The 22,838-nt window shown below is 40.4% G+C and overlaps 1 protein-coding gene across 4 annotated transcripts in view; it reads right to left on the bottom strand.

Annotated features, from left to right (window-relative positions):
• The window catches only part of LOC129763137 (prion-like-(Q/N-rich) domain-bearing protein 25), a 48,763-nt gene that overhangs the window by 20,357 nt on the left and 5,568 nt on the right, over positions 1-22,838 (bottom strand). Inside the window, exon 2 of one of the 4 annotated variants that reach the window (XM_055761937.1) lies at positions 5,310-5,339. The exons of 1 other annotated variant lie outside the window; for it this stretch is intronic. Coding sequence is in view for 2 of the 3 variants with exons in the window: in XM_055761933.1 (XP_055617908.1) it covers positions 353-470 (118 nt within the window). In the remaining variant the exon portion in view is untranslated. Of the gene's footprint in view, positions 1-352; positions 484-5,309; positions 5,340-16,636; positions 17,017-22,838 lie in introns of those variants that run through there. 2 more of the 4 variants (XM_055761934.1, XM_055761933.1) reach the window with 2 other exon arrangements.

The following is a 22,838-nucleotide window of genomic DNA, read 5'->3' on the forward strand; positions in this document are numbered from 1 at the left end:
CTCGCTGAAAAGATTGATGCCATTCATAAGAAGCCATGGAACCCTAGTATTGTCATGGCCCGATGGAGCGATCATGTCACAACGTCCAAACAGTCCAAGGTGGTATGATGCACATGTGATCAATGGCGTTACCAAAATAATCATTCCGCCAAATTATTCAATTATCCGCCTAATTCAAAAGTTCTGGAAAAGCGAAAAATGTTTGAAACTATAATTACGACACTGACTTGGGCTATATTGACAACGAATAGCTAATCACTGTTTGTATTCGATTATCACTTGACTATAACGTCATATCGTTGTTATTCCGCGTATGTTCAAGAGCTGAAACAGCTGTTTTATTCAGACTCACCGACATTAGATTCGCTGTAGCTCTTATTTCGATAACAGATGACAATGGCCTCGACCAGAGAAAAACCAGCACCAAAAGAATAAATTTGAACAAGTCTGAGCACAACTAACCACTGCATGGTCGAAGCACTGCTTGGAAATCAGAACCAGTCCGAAACTTTACAAAACTCAACAACTCAAGATGAATCTTGAAACTATTTCAGCAGAAAGAACGCGCGAAATCCCCCGCTGTCGAAACATCACTAAATCGAACAGCTTATTCGGTGTTCGGTTGAACGTAACAATTTGATGCAACCATGCAAATCCTTAAGTGAACAATCAGCTGTACTTTAAAAAAAGCCTCGTTGCCGTTCCCCAGTATACGTGGATTACTCGTATGTCATCCATGCCAGGGACGCAAGCAACGATCTAAACAACTCAGGTGCTTCCCTATCGGAGCACATAATTTCCCGCTAACGGACTTACATTTTCCCGGCCGCTCTAAGACGTGCTAACAAAACGAGAACTTTCATGTTTACACCCTCGATTGGTGCGGAAAAAACACGACAAACTTGACCCGGACTTGACCACGTTACCGGTCGGCAGGCAATAAAATTGAAGACTTGAAGCGCTGCATCGTCGCAGTAGACTCCAATGCAGAGCAAAAAGGAGCCCCGAAAGATAAATGTTGCTCTTTCGAACGGAACAACGTTTCGTATATACGGGCATTGCAACGTTCGTGGCAGTGACGAAAGGAAGCTATTGTTGTCGGAACAAATGTACACGGAGAATATCGAAAGCATAATCCTTCTAAACGAGTGCACTATTGTGTAAATCGAAAATCTAGAACAGCGATCTCAGTCAGAAGGGCATAAGGCAAGGAATAGATTTCGATATAAACTCTTCTGGGCGGTTCAAAATAGTCTAAACATCAATTGTTTTCATACACATTTGTGTGACAACATTCCGTTCGTGATTCCAGATTCAACGGTTCACAGAAAAAAACTTTTATCCACAACAATCATCTGTCATATGTCATACACAAACCACAAACATTTTTGTCATAGAAGAATTGGCCAATTTTCTTTCAGTCTTACGTTTGTACAAACCCTAGAAGAAAGGCACCAACTCATATCCCGAATCACCGAATGGGAAACTCGATGGACGGTCAATCCATTTCCGCACCTACAAACCCGACCGAAATTGTGACAGCAACCTCTGATGAACAGAGGTGTGTATATATCCTTGAACACTCTTTTTCCGGATCGGAACAGCAGTTTGATATTTATAAATACGGAAAATGAAGTTTTTTCATGCTATAAATATACCGTCTGTCCTATATGTCGCCTCTCCTAGTTAATCGCTTCTTTTCTCAAATATCATTCCGTCTTCGTTCATACTTCACATTCCTATTATGATTTCCATCCAGAATCGTAAAAGAAATCTCTCGTCATCATTAAATCTATTTTCGACCACCGAATTGCGTATACATATTTTATTTCGCCCATCCCATTTCCTCCCTCTCGACAAAGTTGTGTAACACTCATTCAAGCCCCAACCTAGCAACGGGACTTCCCGCTGGTAGCCTTCCTGTGGCAAGAAAAGCCAAATGGAGTGTTACATCCCGAAAACAATTGAGTTATCGTGGAACAAAGCCACCATAAAAGCGCACTGGTTCAAAATTGGTTTATGCATCGCGTTATTGTTTCATTTTCTCGTAAGGGCGCTAGTGAGATTGTGCAGGGGGTGGTAAGTATGTACCTACCCCAATCTTCCCTGCATGAATCGCATCAGAGAAGCACATGATTTTTATGACGTAGAAAATTATGGTGAATGGCGCTCGTCTGTAGCTAGCTACAGCAAGAAACCTTTCGCGGAATATGTCCCGATGGTACCATTTCGCGAATTTGGTGGATAGTCCTATCTCCATGGAAAATGTAAGATGCGCGGTTACCAGATCGTCACCGAATGGATTAGACCCAGTGGTGTAGTATAGGGGGGGGGACGGAGGGGCGCTTCGTCCCGGGTGTCATCCTTAGAGGAGTGACATCCATGATCATGGCAAGTGAATTATATTTAAAGAAACATGATTATGAATGAAGGTGACCGGTTATTACTTTTGGTATTATCTAACAATACAAGTCACTACAAGTCTATGTTATAGAATCATTCTGGCACGGAAATGGCACTTGAATAGGACGAAAAAATGAGCTTACTCATCCATTCAATCTCAAAACTCGCTCAGCCGGAATATATTGGTTTGGCGGATTCATGAGGCACCTAAGATGTCACATTCAACAATCATTGTCACCGGATATCTAGGGTATGCATATTGGGTAACACATTGGGTAACGCCATCCTTTTGTACTATAAAATTTTGATGCTGAAAAGGCATTGTATAGTCTCAATGCAATTCTCCTGGTCTAGTTACTGGCCAAGACACCTGATATCGATCCCAGAAATGTTATCTTCAATTACTTTACATACGTTTATGATGTAACACACACATGGTCAAATCACCCCACCCAGACTATCCAAATCAAATTTTTATGTCTAAAAATCATCTCTTTTATTTTATTATATATTTGGTAGTTTGAAGCTTGATAACATTATTGATTGAGAGGAAACAAGTGTAGCTCAGTGTACTACGTGACTTTTTTCGTTCAGAACGTATTGGTTTGGAAATATAATGCGATTTGCTTAGGATCCAAATACCCTAACAACATAACACGACAGAAAAATCCCAAATCGAATATACATAACCCGCGGAAATACAAAATTAGCGATACTTTTTGAACAAACCGCATAGGTTCGACTGGATATGGCTTTGTGTACTTATAAACGTTCATTCAGTAGCTGCCACGATTACCCGCGACAAAAACAACAACAAAACGGAAAAAAACGACACATTCCATGGGATAAACTATGCCATAGACATGTAACTTATCATTATAGCCCCGCTATGGCTACTCTTAACTGTTATGGTTCCAAAGTGTCCCTAAATAATTTGGCCTTTCGTTCGAGGCAAGCGTGTAACGAACCCATAAAATGTTGCAAGCAACACTCCCTGCTGTTATCATGCACACCCCGAGTACCTGTTCCAGTAGATGATGCCACATTAAATTCACCACTATCAAACAGGTGGACATAAATCCAAACATGACAGCGCTCGAACCGAATGAACAGGAGGCAATGCGAAGCGAAGTGGAATGCAATGTTTTACTGGGAATGTTATAATCAATACTACAATATGACGTCATCGGCGGGACATTACACATTTTCAGGACTTTCATGGAGTGTACCGCCTCATGTACACTAGGGTGGCAGCGAAAATGGTCAAGTCAAATTTCAAAAACCCGACCATGTACATTTTGTTTATTGGCCCAAAAAATTACCTGTGCAAAGTTTCAGCTCAATCGGACATGATTTAGGGGTGCCTCAAAGCGTTCAAAGTTTTGATTTTTTGATCCTCGAAAATCTTCCAAGGAAATTTGGGAAACCGATTTTTTTTTTCGATGCCAAATGACTTAAAGATGCATGAAACGTCGAGATCTGGTGTCATCTAGAACAAAGATTTTAGGACGAAAATCGACCTTTTGGGACTTTGCCTGAGTGACCAAACCATTGCATCTCAGGTCCCAAAAGGTTGATTTTTGGTCAAAATTTTTTGTTCTAGATGACACCAGATCTCGACGTTTCATGCATTTTTAAGTCATTTGGTATCGAAAAAAAATTCGATTTTTCAAAAAAGATTTTCGAGGATCAAAAAATCAAAACTTTGGGCGCTTTGAGGCACCCCTAAATCATGCCCGATTGAGCTGAAACTTTGCACAGGTCATTTTTTGGGCCAATAAACAAATTGCACATGGTCGGTTTTTGAAATTCGATGATGATTTTTTTTCCATACATCCATTGCTACCCTAATGTACACATTATTCTATTATGTCAATCAAAAGCTCGCCGTTTTACTGGACCACCACTGATCAATTATTCAAACGCTGTTTTCTTTGTCGCGCGCTGACTCTTATTTGAGTTCGTCCTTTCCGTCCTTTCTGGAAATTATATACTTCTGTGCCGATGTTTGTATTGAGAAGTAATAAAGGAGGATCGTCCTCAACCGACCCATTATTACCTCTCAATTTAAACAGGTTTTTGGCGACTCCTGTATTGATTTCTATAGAAATACTCTTTAACTATGTGTGTAACAAAATATAATTACAGAGGTCAAATTTTTCAACATATTCGAAAAGAATGATACCACCAAAAAAAAAAAATATATATATATATATATATATATATATATATATATATATATATATATATATATATATATATATATATATATATATATATATATATATATCATGGATAGCGTTGCGGCGGGCCGTAAAGCTGGATTACCGTAAACTGCGGTTGTCCGGAGGACCTGATCACAACATCTTAGATTGTAATTTTACAAATGAAATCGATGGTACTTTGTTACCGTTTGTATCATTAACTTTGTTTATTCGTCATGTTTGTAATATTTGTATTAAGTTTGTGAAAAAAATGTGCCATAAAATACGTCTATACGTAGTACCCAGCAAACATTAAGTCGTATGAATAGCTATAATTGGAGACGATATACATACAACCAAGACACATTTGTATGATATATGATGCAGATAACTAGCATATACACACAAAAGTGGAGGCGTTATACGTATATGCCATATTTTGTACGCATATAAAGCCGTATATAACGATATGCGATGCTTTTTGGACTGATATGCGATTTGATACGACAACGTTACCACTCAATCCATCGATGACATGGAAAATCGTGTTTTTGCATTTTATGCGATTTTAGATATATATGATCGATATTTTGATTGATATTTTATGCGATTGTGATTTGATACGAAATTATATGTAACTTATCATGTGCAAATTATACGATTTAATGTTTGCTGGGTAAGGGACAGATTAAGTATACTCACATATTAAAGCCGGAAAAAGGGGAAGAAATGCTGCGCGGAAATAGAGATGAGAGAGAAGGTGATCATTTACGGATAGATTGATGAAGAAACAGAGAGAGAAAAAGCGAGAATGAGAATATAGGGCAATGGAAATGTTCACTAAAAAAAAGTGTTCATTTCCTGACCAGAGTGATAGTGAAGAGCAACCCTTGTTACACGGAAAATTTAGTTTAAAAGTATATTTTTATACCTAACTTAAAATTGTGGTAAAACATAATATCGTGTCTATTCTACATAAAATCTGAATCAGGTATTTATTAAAGATCCCTTCATATGGGATCATAAGGTCCGAAGTGTGACTTTCTCTTCCTCTCTGTGCGGTCAGGACCCGTTAATCTAGGATTAAAAAATACGTCTCATCCATCATCCATCATCTCGTCACATCATCATCCCCGGAATAATCAGCGAGTAGCGTGTTAAGCAGCCGGCGAATATTCCCGCGAAACATACACGACACCGACGCACACTCTCACAGATCACACAGGTACAGGTTAGGTAATAAAAGAGAAAAAATAATATGTGCACTTTTGATTACACTCCATAATGAGTGATTTACATAGAACGTTACGGAAAAGAACGTCTACGTTCCGTCAACGTCTCCACCAATTCACACATGCAGTCAATGCTTGCACCAGCACCGTCACGTCAAATGTCAAACGAATGATTTATTCAATGTTATTCATGGTGTCGCCATCTACAACAATTTTGAATTGCAATGCCCTCTTTCAAATCACCATGCCTAGAATCGGTCTTAAATTTAGAAAAAAATCAGTGAAAATCATTGAACTATGTTATTTAAATGCCTAAAACTTGTAGTCCCGACCCTTTTTTGACAATAATAATATATAAACTGTTTTTCTCAGCTAATCGTGAATAAATTTTGACTGAGAAATTTGAAACTGGGAGAAATGTTGCCATAAAAAATGCAGTCAAAATCATAACAAAAGCCGAGACACAAAGCCCAGACAAAAACCCAACGAGCCGTCCGTCTCCGTCAATTAATCTTTTCTACAAATCCTGCTGGTCGTTTTCGTTGAACGTATGCTGACGGGTCGTTACGTTGCCGGTGTATGTGAATGTTTTCATATGAATTGCATGGTAGAATAACTGACGTAACGGAACGTGACGGGACGTGAAAGTGACGTGGATGTTGTATGTGAATCGCACTTAATCCGAGCCTTGATCGACTTTCCACCGAAGAGCCGACCCTGAGAGCGATTGGCCTCAAGCTCGAGCTTGCCAACATAAAAGAGGACTTGAGAGCCCAACCTTAAAGGTTCTCGAAGCTCAGACCAGGAACCGAGGTGTTACGGGATGCCCGTCTGACCCCCTGAGAAGTAATAACTTTATGGCGAATCCGCATCCGAGATGTTTACAAATCTTGCCAAGCAAATAAACTACCCCATCAGCCTCCAGACAGAATGAAGCTGTCGAAATCATGGTTCTTAACCAAAACTCAACGGATGTCTCTCATTGGGCGATGAATGCAAAAGGACACTTCAAACAAATATTGAAACAAAAAGATGGGTGGGTAATGTTGGGAACAAAACCGAAGAGACATAGGACTACAACAAGGGCTATACATTTTAATAACTTATCGAATATCCGATTAGTTTTCCTGTACCTAAAGCAAAATTACACCTTGAACGCTCCCAAAAACATTGTTTCCAAACAAATTATTCATAAATTATACTATTCGGCATCTTCCACAGAACAGAAACAAAAAAAAAAGAAATCGATTGTGTTGGTGGTAATTATAGCAATAAACACAGCTCTCACTTTAGAAAAAATTTCTTCTTTCCATTCGACTTGCAATCAGGGATACCATAATAAAATCTGTTGATCTAAAAAAAACTTTTTATCTTAGTTCTTTTCCAGAAAATCTGTATCTGTATCTGTATTGATCGAGCACATGTTAGCGCCAACCCACATACATATTGTATTAAAACTACAATATTTCATTGGGGTTTCATGAAAGTCTAAACAGTTATCGAGATTACCTTGTTTGCATTACGCTACGTAAACGCCCTTATGATAACATATTCTGGAACACAAACTAAAATATAATACAGGGTATTTATAATTAAACGCTCACGCAACAAATTTTAATAACTTCTACAGAAGTGAACCGATTTTTATTTTTTTTAAATGAAAATGAAGCTTATTTTAGGAAATTTTCGATGTGACCACCTCTTTTTTCGATTACGCGTTTTAAATGGTGAACAAAATTCTTCATGCACGACTTCGCATTACGACTTCGATGCTGTTGAAAATCCGAGTTATTTCTTCTTTAAGTACCTCCAAGTTTTGTTGCTTATTAACATAGCAACGGCCCTTCACGTACCCCCAGAGGAAGTAATTGACGACGAGAATTGTTGAAATTCTTACCATAATAGGACAAAGTTTCATCAAGGCTTCGGTTGCTCGATACACGTTCTTGTAAATTGTACATCTTGACACTAAAAATCATCCGATCATACTGAACGAGTAGCCGAATATTATCGTCCCGAAGAAGGGAATGCAGTGTTACCTTCGACGGAGCGAAAACAAAATTATAAGGAGCTATACGATTTTTTTGCGTGAGCGTTTAATCCGAAAGACCCTGTAGTTGTAATAAATTAAAAGATATCAATTAAAAAACTGTATAGCTGTCAGCAAAAGGAAAGGGACGTAAAATTGCTGTGAAGTCATATACTTTTTTTAATTCTAATTAATCGGATTTTTTAATTTATATTTATACTTCAACTGTTCAACTGTTTCACGATTCATTGCATTCATTGGTTCTGAAGATCTAAAAGTAGTATTCTCTCGCCCAATTCACTTAAAAATAGATTTCCCGTGGCTTCGTCAGATGCTGTACAGAATCTCATCTCTGCGACCATAGATTTGATATATTGTTCTCTGAATATATAGGGTTGGGGAAAAAGAAATGTCGTATTTCTGATCGAAATTTGACGCTTTATTTAACATACTTAAAATTATCCAATTTAAGTCAAATGTGCGCCGTTTTGTTCGCAAACTTGTTGCCATTTAGAAGGCAACTTAATTATCCCCCCCCCCCTTATAAAACCCCCCTCCTTATTTGCAAAAAACTCAGACAGCCAGTTTTCGCAAGCCTATTTTGAGGCCAACTTAGTATCACCAAAAGCGTTTTGCATGGACCGGAAGAGATGATAATCACTCGGAGCCAGGTCCGGACTATACGGTGGGTGCAATAGGACAACCCATCCGAGCTCCCGCAGCTTCTGGCGGGTCATCAAAGATTTGTGAGGCCGAGCGTTGTCCTAATGGAAAACAACACCATTCCTATTGATCATTTCGGGCCGCTTCTGGTCAATCGCCTGCTTCAAACGGTCAGGCTGCTCACAGTAGAGAACCGAGTTGAGGGTCTGGCCATAGTTGAGCAGCTCATAGTTGATGATTCCCTTCCAATCCCACTAAACACACAGCAAAACCTTCCTGGCCGTCTTCGACCACGACTTTTTTCGCTTTAGGTTGTCGTACGTGATCCACTTTTCATCACCAGTCACCATCATTTTCAAAAATGGGTCGAGTTCGTTCCGGTTCAGCAGTGCATCGGAGGCGTTGATTCGGTCTAAAAGATTTTTTTGCGTCAATTCGTGTGGCACCCATAAATCCAGTTTTTTTTGGAATCCAATCTTCTGCAAATGGTTCCAAACGGTTTTATGGTCTATACCCAGTTCCTGGCCAATCGAGCGAGTGCTCACATACCGGTCTACTTGGATGATTTCTACGATTTTATCGGTTTCCATGACGATTGGCCTACCAGTACGGGGTGTATCTTCGACAGCCACTACACCAGAACGAAATCGATCAAACCAACGCTGTGCTGTGCGAATAGTTACAGTATCGGGTCCATAAACTACACGAATATTTTCGACCACCTTCGTTGCAGTTTTACCTCGCAGGTAGTAAAAACGTAAAATATGGCGAATTTCTTGCTTGGTGAACTCCATCTTTGACGCGCTATAACTTGAGACTGAAAAGGACAATCACAACACTGTCAAAACGACACTTGTAGCACAGATTGTCTTCTTTAAATAGCCGTATAGTATGACCCGATGCGATAAGTACAACACAAGATATGTTTAAGTGTTGCCATATATTGACAATATACGACATTTCTTTTTCCCCAACCCAATATTATTCAAAAGGGTAAAATAAAGGGATCTGGCTCTATAATTTATCTGAGTTTATTCCTGTGTTTCAGTTTGCAAAGTTTGTTCAATTGAATGAATGGTAAAACGTAGTTCAAAAAAAGTGAAATATATTCGGTCATCGAGTCACTCAAACGATTGAAACTTCGTTACCCTGTTTGGTTCTGCATTTAAATTGGAAATTGGAAAACAGTTACGCTCAACGACGGATTCCAGTGAGAGCCATCTTGTTTCGGACGAATTCAGAATTTTCAATATTTCCTGCATTGAATTAAACTCAAATACCCAATGTAGAGAGGCACAAGCGCATTCGGCGCACAGAGTGAATAACAAACAAATTGAGCACGGCTCTGTTTTACATATTTTGCGCAAATATGGTTAAAAACAATCTGCCGCTATTCATACAGACAAGGAAACAGTGGATCGAGGACCATATTTTCTGGTTTGGCTCGCTCTCCGGACCTAAACTCAGTGGACAACCTTCGGGGAATCCTCAGTTCGAAGCATTTACGCCGGGATAAATCAGCATACTATGTGGTCGGAGTTCTTTCAAAACGAACCAAGCGCCCAAATGATTTCAATCAACTTTGTAGAACAAAGCTTTTTCTCTCTTTTGATATAATCGATTTAGCGCTTTTTTCCTAAGGTGCATTATGGTGACAATGAAAAAGATGGTTTTTTGCTCCAACTTTTATATTTCGAATTCTACATCAAAGCTGTCTTGGTACGACTTTTAGAGCTTATCAAGACCAACATTTTGCGGTGCATAACTTGTCAATATCCTAATCCTATTCACAGTTATTGAAGGGTTTTCACCCAAAAACTCATGATTTAAATTTTAATTTACTCAAACACGATAAATAACATAGTTCTGAAAATCATTTTTTCATGTTTGCCCCAGAAAGAACGGCAAACAATTGAAGAGAACGTATTTTTTGGGAAGAAATATCAATAACTTTGAATGAAGTTGAGATATTGACAAGTTCTGCATCGAAAATGTTTATATAAGTATGTTCTAAAAGTCTTTCGAAGACAGCCTGTATGTAGAATTTGAAATATAAAAGTTAGAGCAAAAAACAGTTTTTTTATTGGTGACCCCAACGCAACTTAGGAAAAAAGGCGCTATATCGATTATTTCAAGAGATAAAGAAAAATTTATTCTACAAAGATGTCTCAAATAACTGGGACTACAACATTGTCGAACTATGTTTACCTCTATCTATAGAGATAAGAAAGTTAGATTTTTTATTTTATCGCAAATGTTGGTCACCCTATTTTTTGCAACATGAAAATGAGCGCTCTATCATATGCAACAACTTTGTCGAAGACAGTTTTCGTCTAGAGAATAACTGTCGAGCTCGAAATTCTAACTTCCACTTAACGGGTGTTAAATAAAAAATGAGAATTTTTTCAATACCTTTCAGTAACTCAAATAAAGAGCGTAAAATTTTCTTTCTCCAAGAAAATTTGCTCTTTGGGCTCCCTAGAAACAGTAGGCGTGTTTAATTTACGCATTTACGAAACGCATTTCCAGCAAGGAAAAAAGTTCACGGTGGCACATTTTAAGGAAGAAAATGTACCTGTCAGTACGGTATATCGTATACTGGGTTCCCTTAACATAGAGCGGAAGGTCGGAAGTGGTCGTCCGGTGACGATAATGACGAAGGAGAGGAAGACATAGTTAAAGAAGCTGTTTGACAACAAGGACGCAACCAGCCTGCGTGACGCCGGTCGGAAATATGGCTGCTCCCACGTATTGATCCATCGGACCCTCAAGATGGAAGGAATCGTCTGCAGGAAGAAGACGAGGTCGCCGGAGTACACGGAGGAGCAGATTGAGACGGTTAAATCACAGTGTCGGTGGATGACCAAAAAATACCGCGGGACGTCTTTCGTTGTGGACGACGAAAGCTATTTTCCGCTGTCCAAAACGCATATTCCAGGAAATGATAATTACTACTCCAGCGACAAGTCATCCACACCGCCTGAAGTGAAATACAAGTTCAAGCACAAGTTTGAAAAAAAGGTTATGTTGTACATCGCCATTTCCGACCGGGGCATTTCAAAGCCTTGATTTAAGCCGAGCGGTCTGGCATTCAACCTACAAATCTATCGAGTAGAGTGCCTCGATAAAATCCTGCTGTCGTTCCTGAACGAGCATCACACGGATGGGAAGTACGTCTTCTGACCGGACAAGGCGTCTTGCCATTACGCCAAGAAGACGCTGGCGTATCTTGAGGAGAAAAAGATACCGTTCATGCCGAAAGATCGTAACCCAACAAACTTGCCCCAGTGCCGCCCAATAGAGGATTTCTTTGGCTCACTCAGTGCCCTAGTGTATAAGAACAATTGGAGGACCAAGGACACGAAGCAACTGACTACAAGAATCCGGAATTGTATCCGGAAAATGGACGTAAGTGCCGTACAACGTTCTTGTGAGAGCATCACGACAAAGTTGCGTCGAACAGCAGACCACGGCCCTTACTCAAACATTCACTGATTTTTGACGTAGGACTACGTCTTTCATTTCTATACCGGGGTGTAAAATCAAAGTTTCAAAAACGAAAGCGTTACGCCGGAGACCGAGATTTTGAGGGTTAATAGCTCCTAAACAACTGAACGAAATGGTATGATAAACACTTCATTCGAAAGATAAAATGTCTAGGCGTTCTATACTTGTTACTTTCTGTTCCAAAAACATGTTTCAATAGTCTTAAATTTGCTTTCAATACTGCGACCAAATACATTTGGTTTTGTGATTTTTCAATCATGTACAATTAGCAGGAAAGCTTCTGAAGATGTTTCTTCCCCATCAGGATTTTTTCGTATCCAATATTGGATGCGCGGGCAACAGAAAATGTTTCGCATCGCGAAAATCATATAATTTTCAATCGATTGTTGCTCAGTCGCTCAGAGAGTTCATTCGCCTCTAGTTTGCCTTCCAAATTGCAATCGTAACCCACTCCTTCTCTCGATATTCTGGTGGTGAAACACATTCATTCTTTGTGTGGACACCGACTGGACAACATCGTTGCTGGACGAGATGGACGAACAAGACGGCGAGGGATCGAGGGAATCATTACCTGACCTGACCTGACCTGAAACGCATTCAGTTTGTTTCGAACTGTGAGGGAGTGCAAAAAAAGGCGATGCATCAGGAGGAGGCTATTGAAATCACCAATCGGTATATAAGCGAGCGCCGCTCGGAAATCCACTCAGTTATGATTGAACAGCGATTGGAGCATGTTGTCGCTGCTGTGGTGAAGCTAACTTCGTTTATCATGAAAGCGGTGATGAACGGTGTCACCACCGTTGGCGTTTGTGCACCCTAGGCCAGAAGGGAATCCATCAGGAGGAGAGTGATGCCACTGAAAAGGCGACCAAGAGAATATAAGCATCGAAAAACGGTTCCGCTTGAAACACCGAAGCAGCCGCCACACACTCACATACACGCGCGGAACTCTTTTCATTTGGTTTTCATCCAGCATCGAGAAGATTCCGGAAAGATGTCATCGTTGCTGAAAAATAATCTACCAGTTCCCTTTGGAATTCAAAACTACATTCAAGCGAAAGAGTTTATTTTTAATGTTTTCTATCCATATGATACTGCGACCAAATACATTTGGTTTTGTGATTTTTCAATCATGTACAATTAGCAGGAAAGCTTCTGAAGATTTTTCTTCCCCATCAGGATATTTTCGTATCCAATATTGGATGCGCGGGCAACAGAAAATGTTTCGCATCGCGAAAATCATATAATTTTCAATCGATTGTTGCTCAGTCGCTGGATGTTCAAGCTCAGAGAGTTCATTCGCCTCTAGTTTGCCTTCCAAATTGCAATCGTAACCCACTCCTTCTCTCGATATTCTGGTGGTGAAACACATTCATTCTTTGTGTGGACACCGACTGGACAACATCGTTGCTGGACGAGCTGGACGAACAAGACGGCGAGGGATCGAGGGAATCATTACCTGACCTGACCTGACCTGAAACGCATTCAGTTTGTTTCGAACTGTGAGGGAGTGCAAAAAAAGGCGATGCATCAGGAGGAGGAGAGAAGGCGACCAAGAGAGTATCAGCATCGAGAAACGGTTCCGCTTGATGCATCGGAGCAGCCGCCAGACACACACATACACGCGCGGAACTCTTTTCGTTTGGTTGCCATCCAGCATCGAAAAATTCCGGAAAGATGTCATCGTTGCTGAATAATAATCTGCCAGTTCCTCTTGGAATTGAAAAATACATTCAAGCGAAAGAGTTTATTTTAATGTTTTCTATCCATACAACACTGCAACCAAATACATTTGGTTTTGTGATTTTTCAATCAATCTCAATTAACAGGAAAGCTTCTGAATATTATTTTTCCCCATCAGTAGAAAATTTTCGTATCCAATATTGGATGCATAACATCAAAAACGGAAAATGTTTCACATCGCGAAAATCATGTAATTTTCGAGCGATTATTTGCTTCCTACTTATATAATGCTGCGACCAAATACATTTCGTTTTGAATTTTTCAATCAAGTGCGATCAACGTAAGACCACGTCTTTCGGCAATTTATTAGAGGTGCAATGAATCTTTAGGAATTCCCGCTCTACGCGCACTGGCAAACGATGTTTACTTAACAATTTCTCAAACGAGAAATAGGTGTTGTGAGAAAGGATTAGCGAACGCAAAAACGACAAACGAGAGATCAAGATGTTTGGAGGTTGAGAGAAATTGGCAAAAAACATCTTCATTTTATCTTTCGAATAATGTGATTCATACCACTTCATTTTGCCAGAAAGACATTATTAATGCTCAAAGGAGCAATCGAGTCCTCCGAGGAAATTACCCAGCGCAAATTAGAGTCGACTATCGATTGCGGCATTCGTACACAAATAATTTTATAATGCAGTTTCATCAAAGTGATTTCTTCGATATGGGGAAATATTCACTACATCATGTCATGTATTTCATATTCTTCACTATCAAATCCATATCCATGGCACCTATCGGTATCGAATTTTCATCGACACCACGATTTTCACTAAATACTCCTTTCAGTTCGGCCTACAAAAAACGTTTCTATTCGAAGATACCAATTTGTGTGCTAACCATGCAAAACGTGTCACATGATGCCCAAGGACATCCAGTTTAGCATATAATCAACGGCCCTTTTCAGGGCTCCAAATTTGATGGATTAGAGTTCAGAAAAGTTTTTTGCAGGCCAAACTGAAAGCAGTATTTTCGTTTGGATGCCATTCAGCATCGAGAAAATTCCGGAAAGATCTAATCGTTGCTGAAAAATAATCTGCCTGGGAATTGAAAAATACATTCATGCGAAAGAGTTTATTTTAATGTTTTCTAACGATATAACACAGCGACCGAATAATTTGATTTTGTAATTTTTTCAGTCAAGTGTATTTAGCTGGAAAGCTTCTAAAGATTATTCTTCCCCATCAGTAGAATATTTTTGTATCCAATATTGTATGCGCGAGCTGGACGGCGAGGGATCGAGAGATTTATTACCTGGCCTGACCTGACCTGACCTGAAATGCAATCATTTTGTTTTAACTGTGAGGGAGCGCAGAAAAGCCGATCGATCAGAAGAAGAAGAGAAGGTGACCAAGAGAGTATTAGCATCGACGGTTCCCCGAGAAGACATCGAAGCAGCCGCCACACACACACACATATACACGCGCGCAACTCTTTTCGTTTGCTGGTTATCGAGAAGAAACCTGAAAAGAAGTGATCGTTGCTGAAAAATAATCTGCCAGTTCCCCTTGGAATTGAAAATTACATTCAAGCGAGTTTATTTAAATGTTTTCTATCCATATAATGCTGCGACCACATACATTTGGTTTTGTGATTTGTCAATCAAGTGCAGTTAGCAGGAAAACTTCTGAAGATTATTCATCAGAACAAGGTTTTTTGTATCCAATATTGGATGCATAAAACCTTGAGCCTCCAACGTAACGCTCTCGTTTTCGAAGTCCCCCAAATATTCATTTATTCATTCATTCAGAATGGATTTAGATTCAACTTCAAACAAATGATCTCTAAATCAACGATAGTCCTACGCCACCCTTGCGGTTATACCATAAATATAACCCACTTCCTGTTTTTTGAAGTAATTATTCGATAAGGTAACTTTTGGAATTATCCGGTAAGGTTACTATTGGAATCTGAAAAATCTCAGAAGACACTGTTGGAATTTTTAAAGTACTAATCCATGTATAAAATGACTGATCACAAATAGGACTTTGTTCAAGCACTACTATGGAAGATTTTAAGGGTGGTCTTGTAGCAGGAGAAAGTTTTCCTCATGCTCGACAATCCGCTTGGGAAACACCGAATAATAATATCACGAGCATTGGAGGGAAAGCTAACGAGAAAAAATCATTCCGCAAGAAAATATCCAAGCGAATGTTAATTGACAAGAAAATCCCACTACTTAATTGGCTTCAAATTAGTCTGACTGGAAAAACCAACACTTGGAATCGATTATGTTCATTTCAAGGTCATGTCGCCTGGTATCGAACTCATAATAAGTCGACAACAGATAAATACTATTGACTTTTTCTCAAAACCAACGCATAACATATGACTATCTAAACTGTTCCTCGAGAATGAGAGATGAACTTTGTCATTCCACTGTTCATAGTTCATATCAATTGATTATCGTGATCAATACTATGTTTGATCAAATCGACATATAAAGATAAATGTTTATGCCGACACGACAATGTTTCAACCCCCTGGAAATATGAACCGTACATGGTCACCTAAAATCACCATCGCTTCCCGAGGTTTTTTTTCGGCACCATCGTTGGTAGTGGTGCCCTTCGCGTGTCCGTTCTGTAATAGGCTGATCACAGCTTCGCGGCACATTTTTCGACCAACGTGTACAAATCCTTTCACGTTTCAAGGTTCACAACGGCGAAGCTCCTGCCGAGCAATCTTACCCACAAAGAAGTTTGTTTCCCCGTTTCCGAGTGGTAACCCCCTCCCCCCTTGGCGTTTTCCGTTAATTAATTGAAATAGTATTCCGTTTTATTTTTGGTTCACAGCTTTGTGTGCATATATGAGTAGAGAAAAATAAAAGTGATTAGTTCAATAGGGCTAACCTTCAGCGCCAAACACACGCACACCGATAGTTTCTTGCGGTTCTAATTTAATCAGCATTAACACGAACGTTGTGAATCTGATGGAATATATTCTGCATTCCAGCCGATCATATTGCCACTCCTATCTTGTAGCATACCCTACATGGCTGACGAAGTAAACCACAAGAATCTTCACCGTGAGACACATATCTAAGGTATGTTCCCAAACATCGCTTGCTATAGCAGCCTACACAAATGAACTAACATTTTATGAATTATCACTCCAATGAAACATTCACTTCACTTCCGACCGATGATTAGTCGTCCACACATGTCATACGACCGAACGGAAGCACCAACATCAGCGACTAGTAGCGACAAAAAACGAAAACCTTTAATAACCCAACACACGCCGACGACTCCCTGACAAACGGTGGAAAACAGAACATAAATATGATTACAACCAAACAAACGGTGAGCCTACCGCCCTCGGCAACGATGGCAAGGAGCAGGTGCTATCCTCTCTTTTCCTCTCTATTAAGTGCGATTCACATACAACATCCACGTCACGTTCACGTTCCGTCACGTCACGTTGCGTCAATTATTCTTCCATGGAATTCCTATTGAAGCATTCACATACACCAGCAACGGCAAGTCGAAGTTCCCGTTGCCGGTGTATGTGAATGTTTGCATGAGAACTGCTTGGAAGAATAATTGACGCAACGTGACGGGACGGAACGTGAACGTGACGTGGATGTTGTATGTGAATCGCACTTTACTCGCGACATGCATTAGTTACTATGTATGTAGGTCACTCCTGGTCCCAATATTGACTATGTCGAAATCAATCTACCAACTACAACTACCACAACCACTGCACAACAGCACAACAGTACAACAGAACATGTTGGGTGATCGATTACCTGGTTTCGGCCGGTGGATATCCCACAGAACCAATTACGTACAGTTTTTTCCCCCTAAATTCGATTATATATAGAACACGATTTGTATGCTCTGTGTTGGCCATTGAATCACCTGGATCAAATCTGATTACTACGAACAACATAAATTTCGTTCATATTCGATTACGGCTTTGTCGTTTTGAAAGAAATTTTGTGTTTCCTTCTTTTATAAATATTAAACTTGACATATTCGATAAAATTTGTGTATTTCTTTCAACAGAAAAGAAGAATAGAAGTTTAACAAAAAGTTTAAGTGCGATGAGACGTTTGCAAACTATTTAGAAAAAAATGTGGTTTATTGTTACATGATAAAGTAAAGGGTGTGCCACATCAAATTGCATCACGGAAAAAACGCTGTAGAAATTTAATTTTTAGGAATTATATCTTCAGCTTTCGCTTATAATCAGATAAGAGTGTATAGATTACGTTGGCCATGCTTCACTGTCCATTTTCCGTAAATTTGGAAAAATGTCGTCGAACGAAAAAGAGCGTCGTGAATTAATCCTGTGCACTCATTTCGAGAATCCGGAGTTGTCACATCGGGACATCGGTAAGATGCTGGGAATCGTCCAATCCACGGTCAGCAGAGTACTAAAACGATACTTCGAGAACCTAATCATCGACCGGAAGGTGAAGAACGGCAAAAATGGATGCTCCGTCAGTGAAAAAGATCACAAGCGCGTAGTTAAGCAGTTTAGACGTGATCCGAGAAGTTCGGTCCGGGATGTCGCCAATTAGCTGAATTTGGCAAGTTCATTCGTCCAGCGGACCAAGCAGCGGGTGGGCCTGCGTACATACAAGGTTCAGAAGGCTCCTAACCGCGACGAAAGGCAAAACATGGTGGGGAAGACGCGAGCCCGGAAGATGTACACCGAAATGCTGACGAAGCCGCATTGCCTGGTAATGGACGACGAAACCTACGTCAAAGCGGACTTTCGTCAGCTGCCGGGCCTGTTGTTCTTCTCCGCAGAGGACAAATTCAGCGTTCCGGAGGAGATTCGCAAGCAGAAACTATCCAAGTTTGCCAAGAAGTACATGGTGTGGCAAGCGATCTGTTCTTGCGGAAAGCGGAGCGCCCCCTTCGTGATGACCGGCACGGTAAACGGGCAGGTTTACTATAAGGAGTGCCTACAGAAGCGCTTACTACCACTATTGAAGCAGCACGAGGGCCCGACCATCTTCTGGCCGGATCTCGCTTCGTGCCACTATTCAAAGGACGTGTTGGAGTGGTACGAAGCCAACGGGGTCACCTTCGTGCCAAAGGAAATGAACCCGCCCAACGCGCCGGAGCTTCGCCCAATAGAGAAATATTGGGCGATTATGAAGTAGGCCCTCCGGAAGAACCCAAAAGTTGTCAAATCGGAGGCGGACTTCAAGAGAAAATGGATTTCTGTTCAAAAAAAACTACAACCTGACGTTGTACAGAACCTTATGGACGGGGTAAAGAGGAAGGTGCGAGCATACGGGCTTGGGCTCGAAGTATGAATAAAAAGAAAATGCCAAAAGTTGTTTAATAGTTTTTATTTTACTGTCTAAAATTTTCAAAGGATCGGTCTACTGGGCGAATTTCTACAGCGTTTTTTCCGTGATGCAATTTGATGTGACACACCCTTTATTACGCGCAAAACCATCTCCGCATGCGAATGTTGGATTTCTAAAGTAGCATGTCCGAAAAAGAACCTGAAACTATTGAGCGCCAGAGCAGAGGGTCCGTAGCCCCTAAGGAGGATGGTAGTAAAAGCTGTTATCAATGGTTTTTTAGGCAAAGAAAGAAATGGATAAACTCCTAATCACATCACTAACCATAGTGAATCCTGATTCTTACCTCCTCCCACTAACAACTACACCTTCCTTGATAATCGCTAGGGAACCACGCTACAGAGGCGAACCTTCAGGCTTTCGGGTGGGAATATCATACCAACATTCCTTCCCTTCCCCTGGTGAATGTAAGGACGTGGCCGACGTCGTTATTGACTATTTAAGCTCGATTCTCCGAAACTTGCACAATGAGAATGATTTGCTACTCCCAAGCGTCATTCAGTGTGTTATTTGTGCAATTTTGCTGGTTTGGGTCAATCACGGAGAGCAACTACGAAGTGTGCAGTCTACCCAAGCTCAAGTTCAAGCTCAACTTATCACCAGGCGTAATGAAGTGTGACAGTGCCAATGGCAGACCTTAAATATAGGGAGGCGATCTGAGGTAGTGGTAACATCCGTACCTCTCACACTAAAAGTCACGAGTTCAATTTTCACTCCCAACATTCTTCCAAAAACAGAAGTAAGGTGACGAACCAGCCAAAAAGTGTTTAAAGTCAGTATAATACAGAACAAAAACCATAAATATACGCTCTTTTCCAACTGGTCAATTTTTTGATAGAATATAGTTGAAATCTATCCAACTGTGTTGATTTGGAATATTTTCGAAATTTTCTAAAAATATTGTCCAATGTTATTATTTTATTTATTTATTTTTATGGAGACATTACCTAATTTGGTATTCGCCTCTGTGTATTGATTTAATTCTGTGAGTTTAATATAATTCAAATATGATTGCACAGTTTGATGTCTTTATTCCATTTTGTTGTTATTACTCAAGATATCTCTAATATTGTAAGGTAATCCGTTTCTTCTCCTTTCAATAGCGTATTTACAGCAATCGAGTAGTATATGATTTACAGTGATTGGTTTGCTACAGATATGAAATCCCTTCCATATTTCGTTCTTCGCGAGTCGTGTAATACGCCTTTTCGTTTCCGTCGATTCCCTGGTGACCAGGAACCCAGCATAGAGTGATTTGTTTATCCTTCATTTCTTTTACAATTTTTCGAATGAAAGGATGACGCGACTCTCTCTATCTCCTGTAAGCAGCTTGCAGAATCGGTGAAATTTACGTTTCTATTTTGTATTTGTCTTGTAACTTTCACAACTGGAATAGCTCCGCGGAATAAACAGAACCTTGATTTCCAAGGCTTCCACTAAGCTGGAAGTTTGGGCCTACAATTCCAACTTCAACTTTGGATTGTGCTAGCGAACCATCTGTGAACCGAAGGTCGTAATGACCGTAGGGGAGCCGCGGGTAAGACGGACAGTTGGGGTATAATGGACAGGTGGTTGATTTGTAAAGTTGATTTGTTAATTTTCGGGCAATAAGACGTCATCGACCTGCTTTAACCCTCTTGTCGAAAAACCAGTCGATTTTAAGACACGCTTCATACCAGGGTCTACCTAGCTTAGGTTTTTTTTCACCTTCGGGAGTTTTTGGTTGGTTAGAACCTTAAGCGTTTGATTGATTTCTAATGAATTGCGTCATGTTCTTCCCCAGGTGGCTGTTAATTTTTCTATCCTTCGCGTGACGGTGTGCCACACACGATCGTAAGCTTTTTTTATATCGAGAACGATGATTTCACAATGCTTTCTCTTTTTTGCTGCTTCCGTTATCACATGGTCTTATTCCGAAAGATAATCGCTTGTGCCCATACCTTTACGAAAGGCAAATTGATGTGAGTGGAATACTTCGTTTATTTCTAGGTGGATAGTCAGCTTACGGATGACCATTTTTTCGAAGGTTTTGGGTCAGAGAGATGGGACAAAATTGGTTATAATCATTGCTGCAAACAATCTTTGTGGTTGTGGCGATGGCTACCACGACATCGAGCATATTGTCTGGTCGTGTATCCGGTTCCATGCTGCTCGCTCTCAGCTCTCTAGAGCACTGAGAGCACAAGGCAGACAATCGGAGATCCCCGTCCGGGATATCTTAGGTAGCTGTGATCCTGATCTTCTGCTTCATCTATACCTGTTCCTCAGAAACGCCGATGTCAACGTTTAATGATGTTTCCTTCGTTGTGTCCCCGTTTCATATCCCTCCTATCCAAACGATAAACTTTTACTTAGTCGCGGCAATACATACACACACTCTTTACAGATACACGGGCCAAAGGTTGTGCAGTCCACTGATCATTCAACAAGAGCCAAAGGTTGTACCGCTTATGACAACTCTACACGAGCTGATGATTGCGCCGGCTAGTGACCATTCTATCCTGGATTCCTCGAGTCGAGAAAGACGCACCACGCTAGATATGGGGTACAGACTAGGGGGGCGTTGCTGATTAATGGTCAGCTGCATCCCAATAGGAGGTATCCCATGTCGGGCACACGTACAGAGCATCGAAGACTGCAACATACCAATTATGAGAACACTTGTAATACTAACCTCGAGCCAACCGCGAGTAATCGGTTACTTATTACTAACATAGTTGTAAGCAAACATTGTCGAAATATTGAACTCCCGGCCCCGTTAGGCTGACGCCATATGAGCCTTAATAAAAATATATATTTTGGATAAAAAAAAAAATTGCTGTTTTTTCCCGATTTTGGTAACGGTGCTTTGTTTCTTCCATGAATTCGGAATTATACCATGAGACCAGGTATCGTTGAAGGCCCTTAGAATGGTGTATTTGCAATAGAGTAGGAGTTGTTTGAGCATCGGGTAGCCGATGTTATCAGGACCCATCGATGAACTTTTTGTGTTATCCAGGGCTAGCAGTAGTTCGTCGATAGAGAAATCCTTGTCTAGGGGTAAGGATACTTCGAAGCTGTAGTCTGAGTTAGGCTTTTCACGATTCCGTTTTAGTTGTTGAAATTCTTCTGAATAGTTGATAGCTATAGATGAGGTTGACGCAAAGAACTCGGCATGCTGCTCGGTGATTTCCTGAGAGTCATCCGTTTTTTTCCCGTCGATGAAGATACCACGGGCCCAAGTATGTTTTTTTCTTGGCAAGTTTGTTGTAGTCCAGTCTGCTTCCTTGAAAAGCAATCTTTTACGACAGTAAATGTTGCGGAGCCTTTTGTGGGACCGTATGAGAATAGGAAAGTGGTCGCTTCCAAAACTGTCTTACTCAACTGACCACATTAGACCAGCAGAAGCAAAGGAAATATCGATTGAAGAAAATGATCCTGACGTGTAGTGTATACGAGTAGGTGATCCTTTGTTCAGCGAAATAAAAGATTATTATCAACAGCCCATTAAAAAATCCTGCGATCTCGAGCAGTGTAAGTTGATGCACCCCAAGCTTCATGTTTCGCGTTGATATCTACACAGATTATGTAAGAAGGTTCACTTGTCCTTAGGAGTTCGTTAAGCTTGTTGACCAGGTTATCGTTGTTCGCTTTATTTTGGAATGTATGGCAAAATGACTGTTATGTTCCATGGATCACCAATTCTGGCAATACAAGCGTGCATTTCTGTGGTATTGTTTATG

This window comes from Toxorhynchites rutilus, chromosome 1 (genome assembly GCF_029784135.1).
Source record: "Toxorhynchites rutilus septentrionalis strain SRP chromosome 1, ASM2978413v1, whole genome shotgun sequence".
Taxonomy (NCBI): Eukaryota; Metazoa; Arthropoda; class Insecta; order Diptera; family Culicidae; genus Toxorhynchites; species Toxorhynchites rutilus.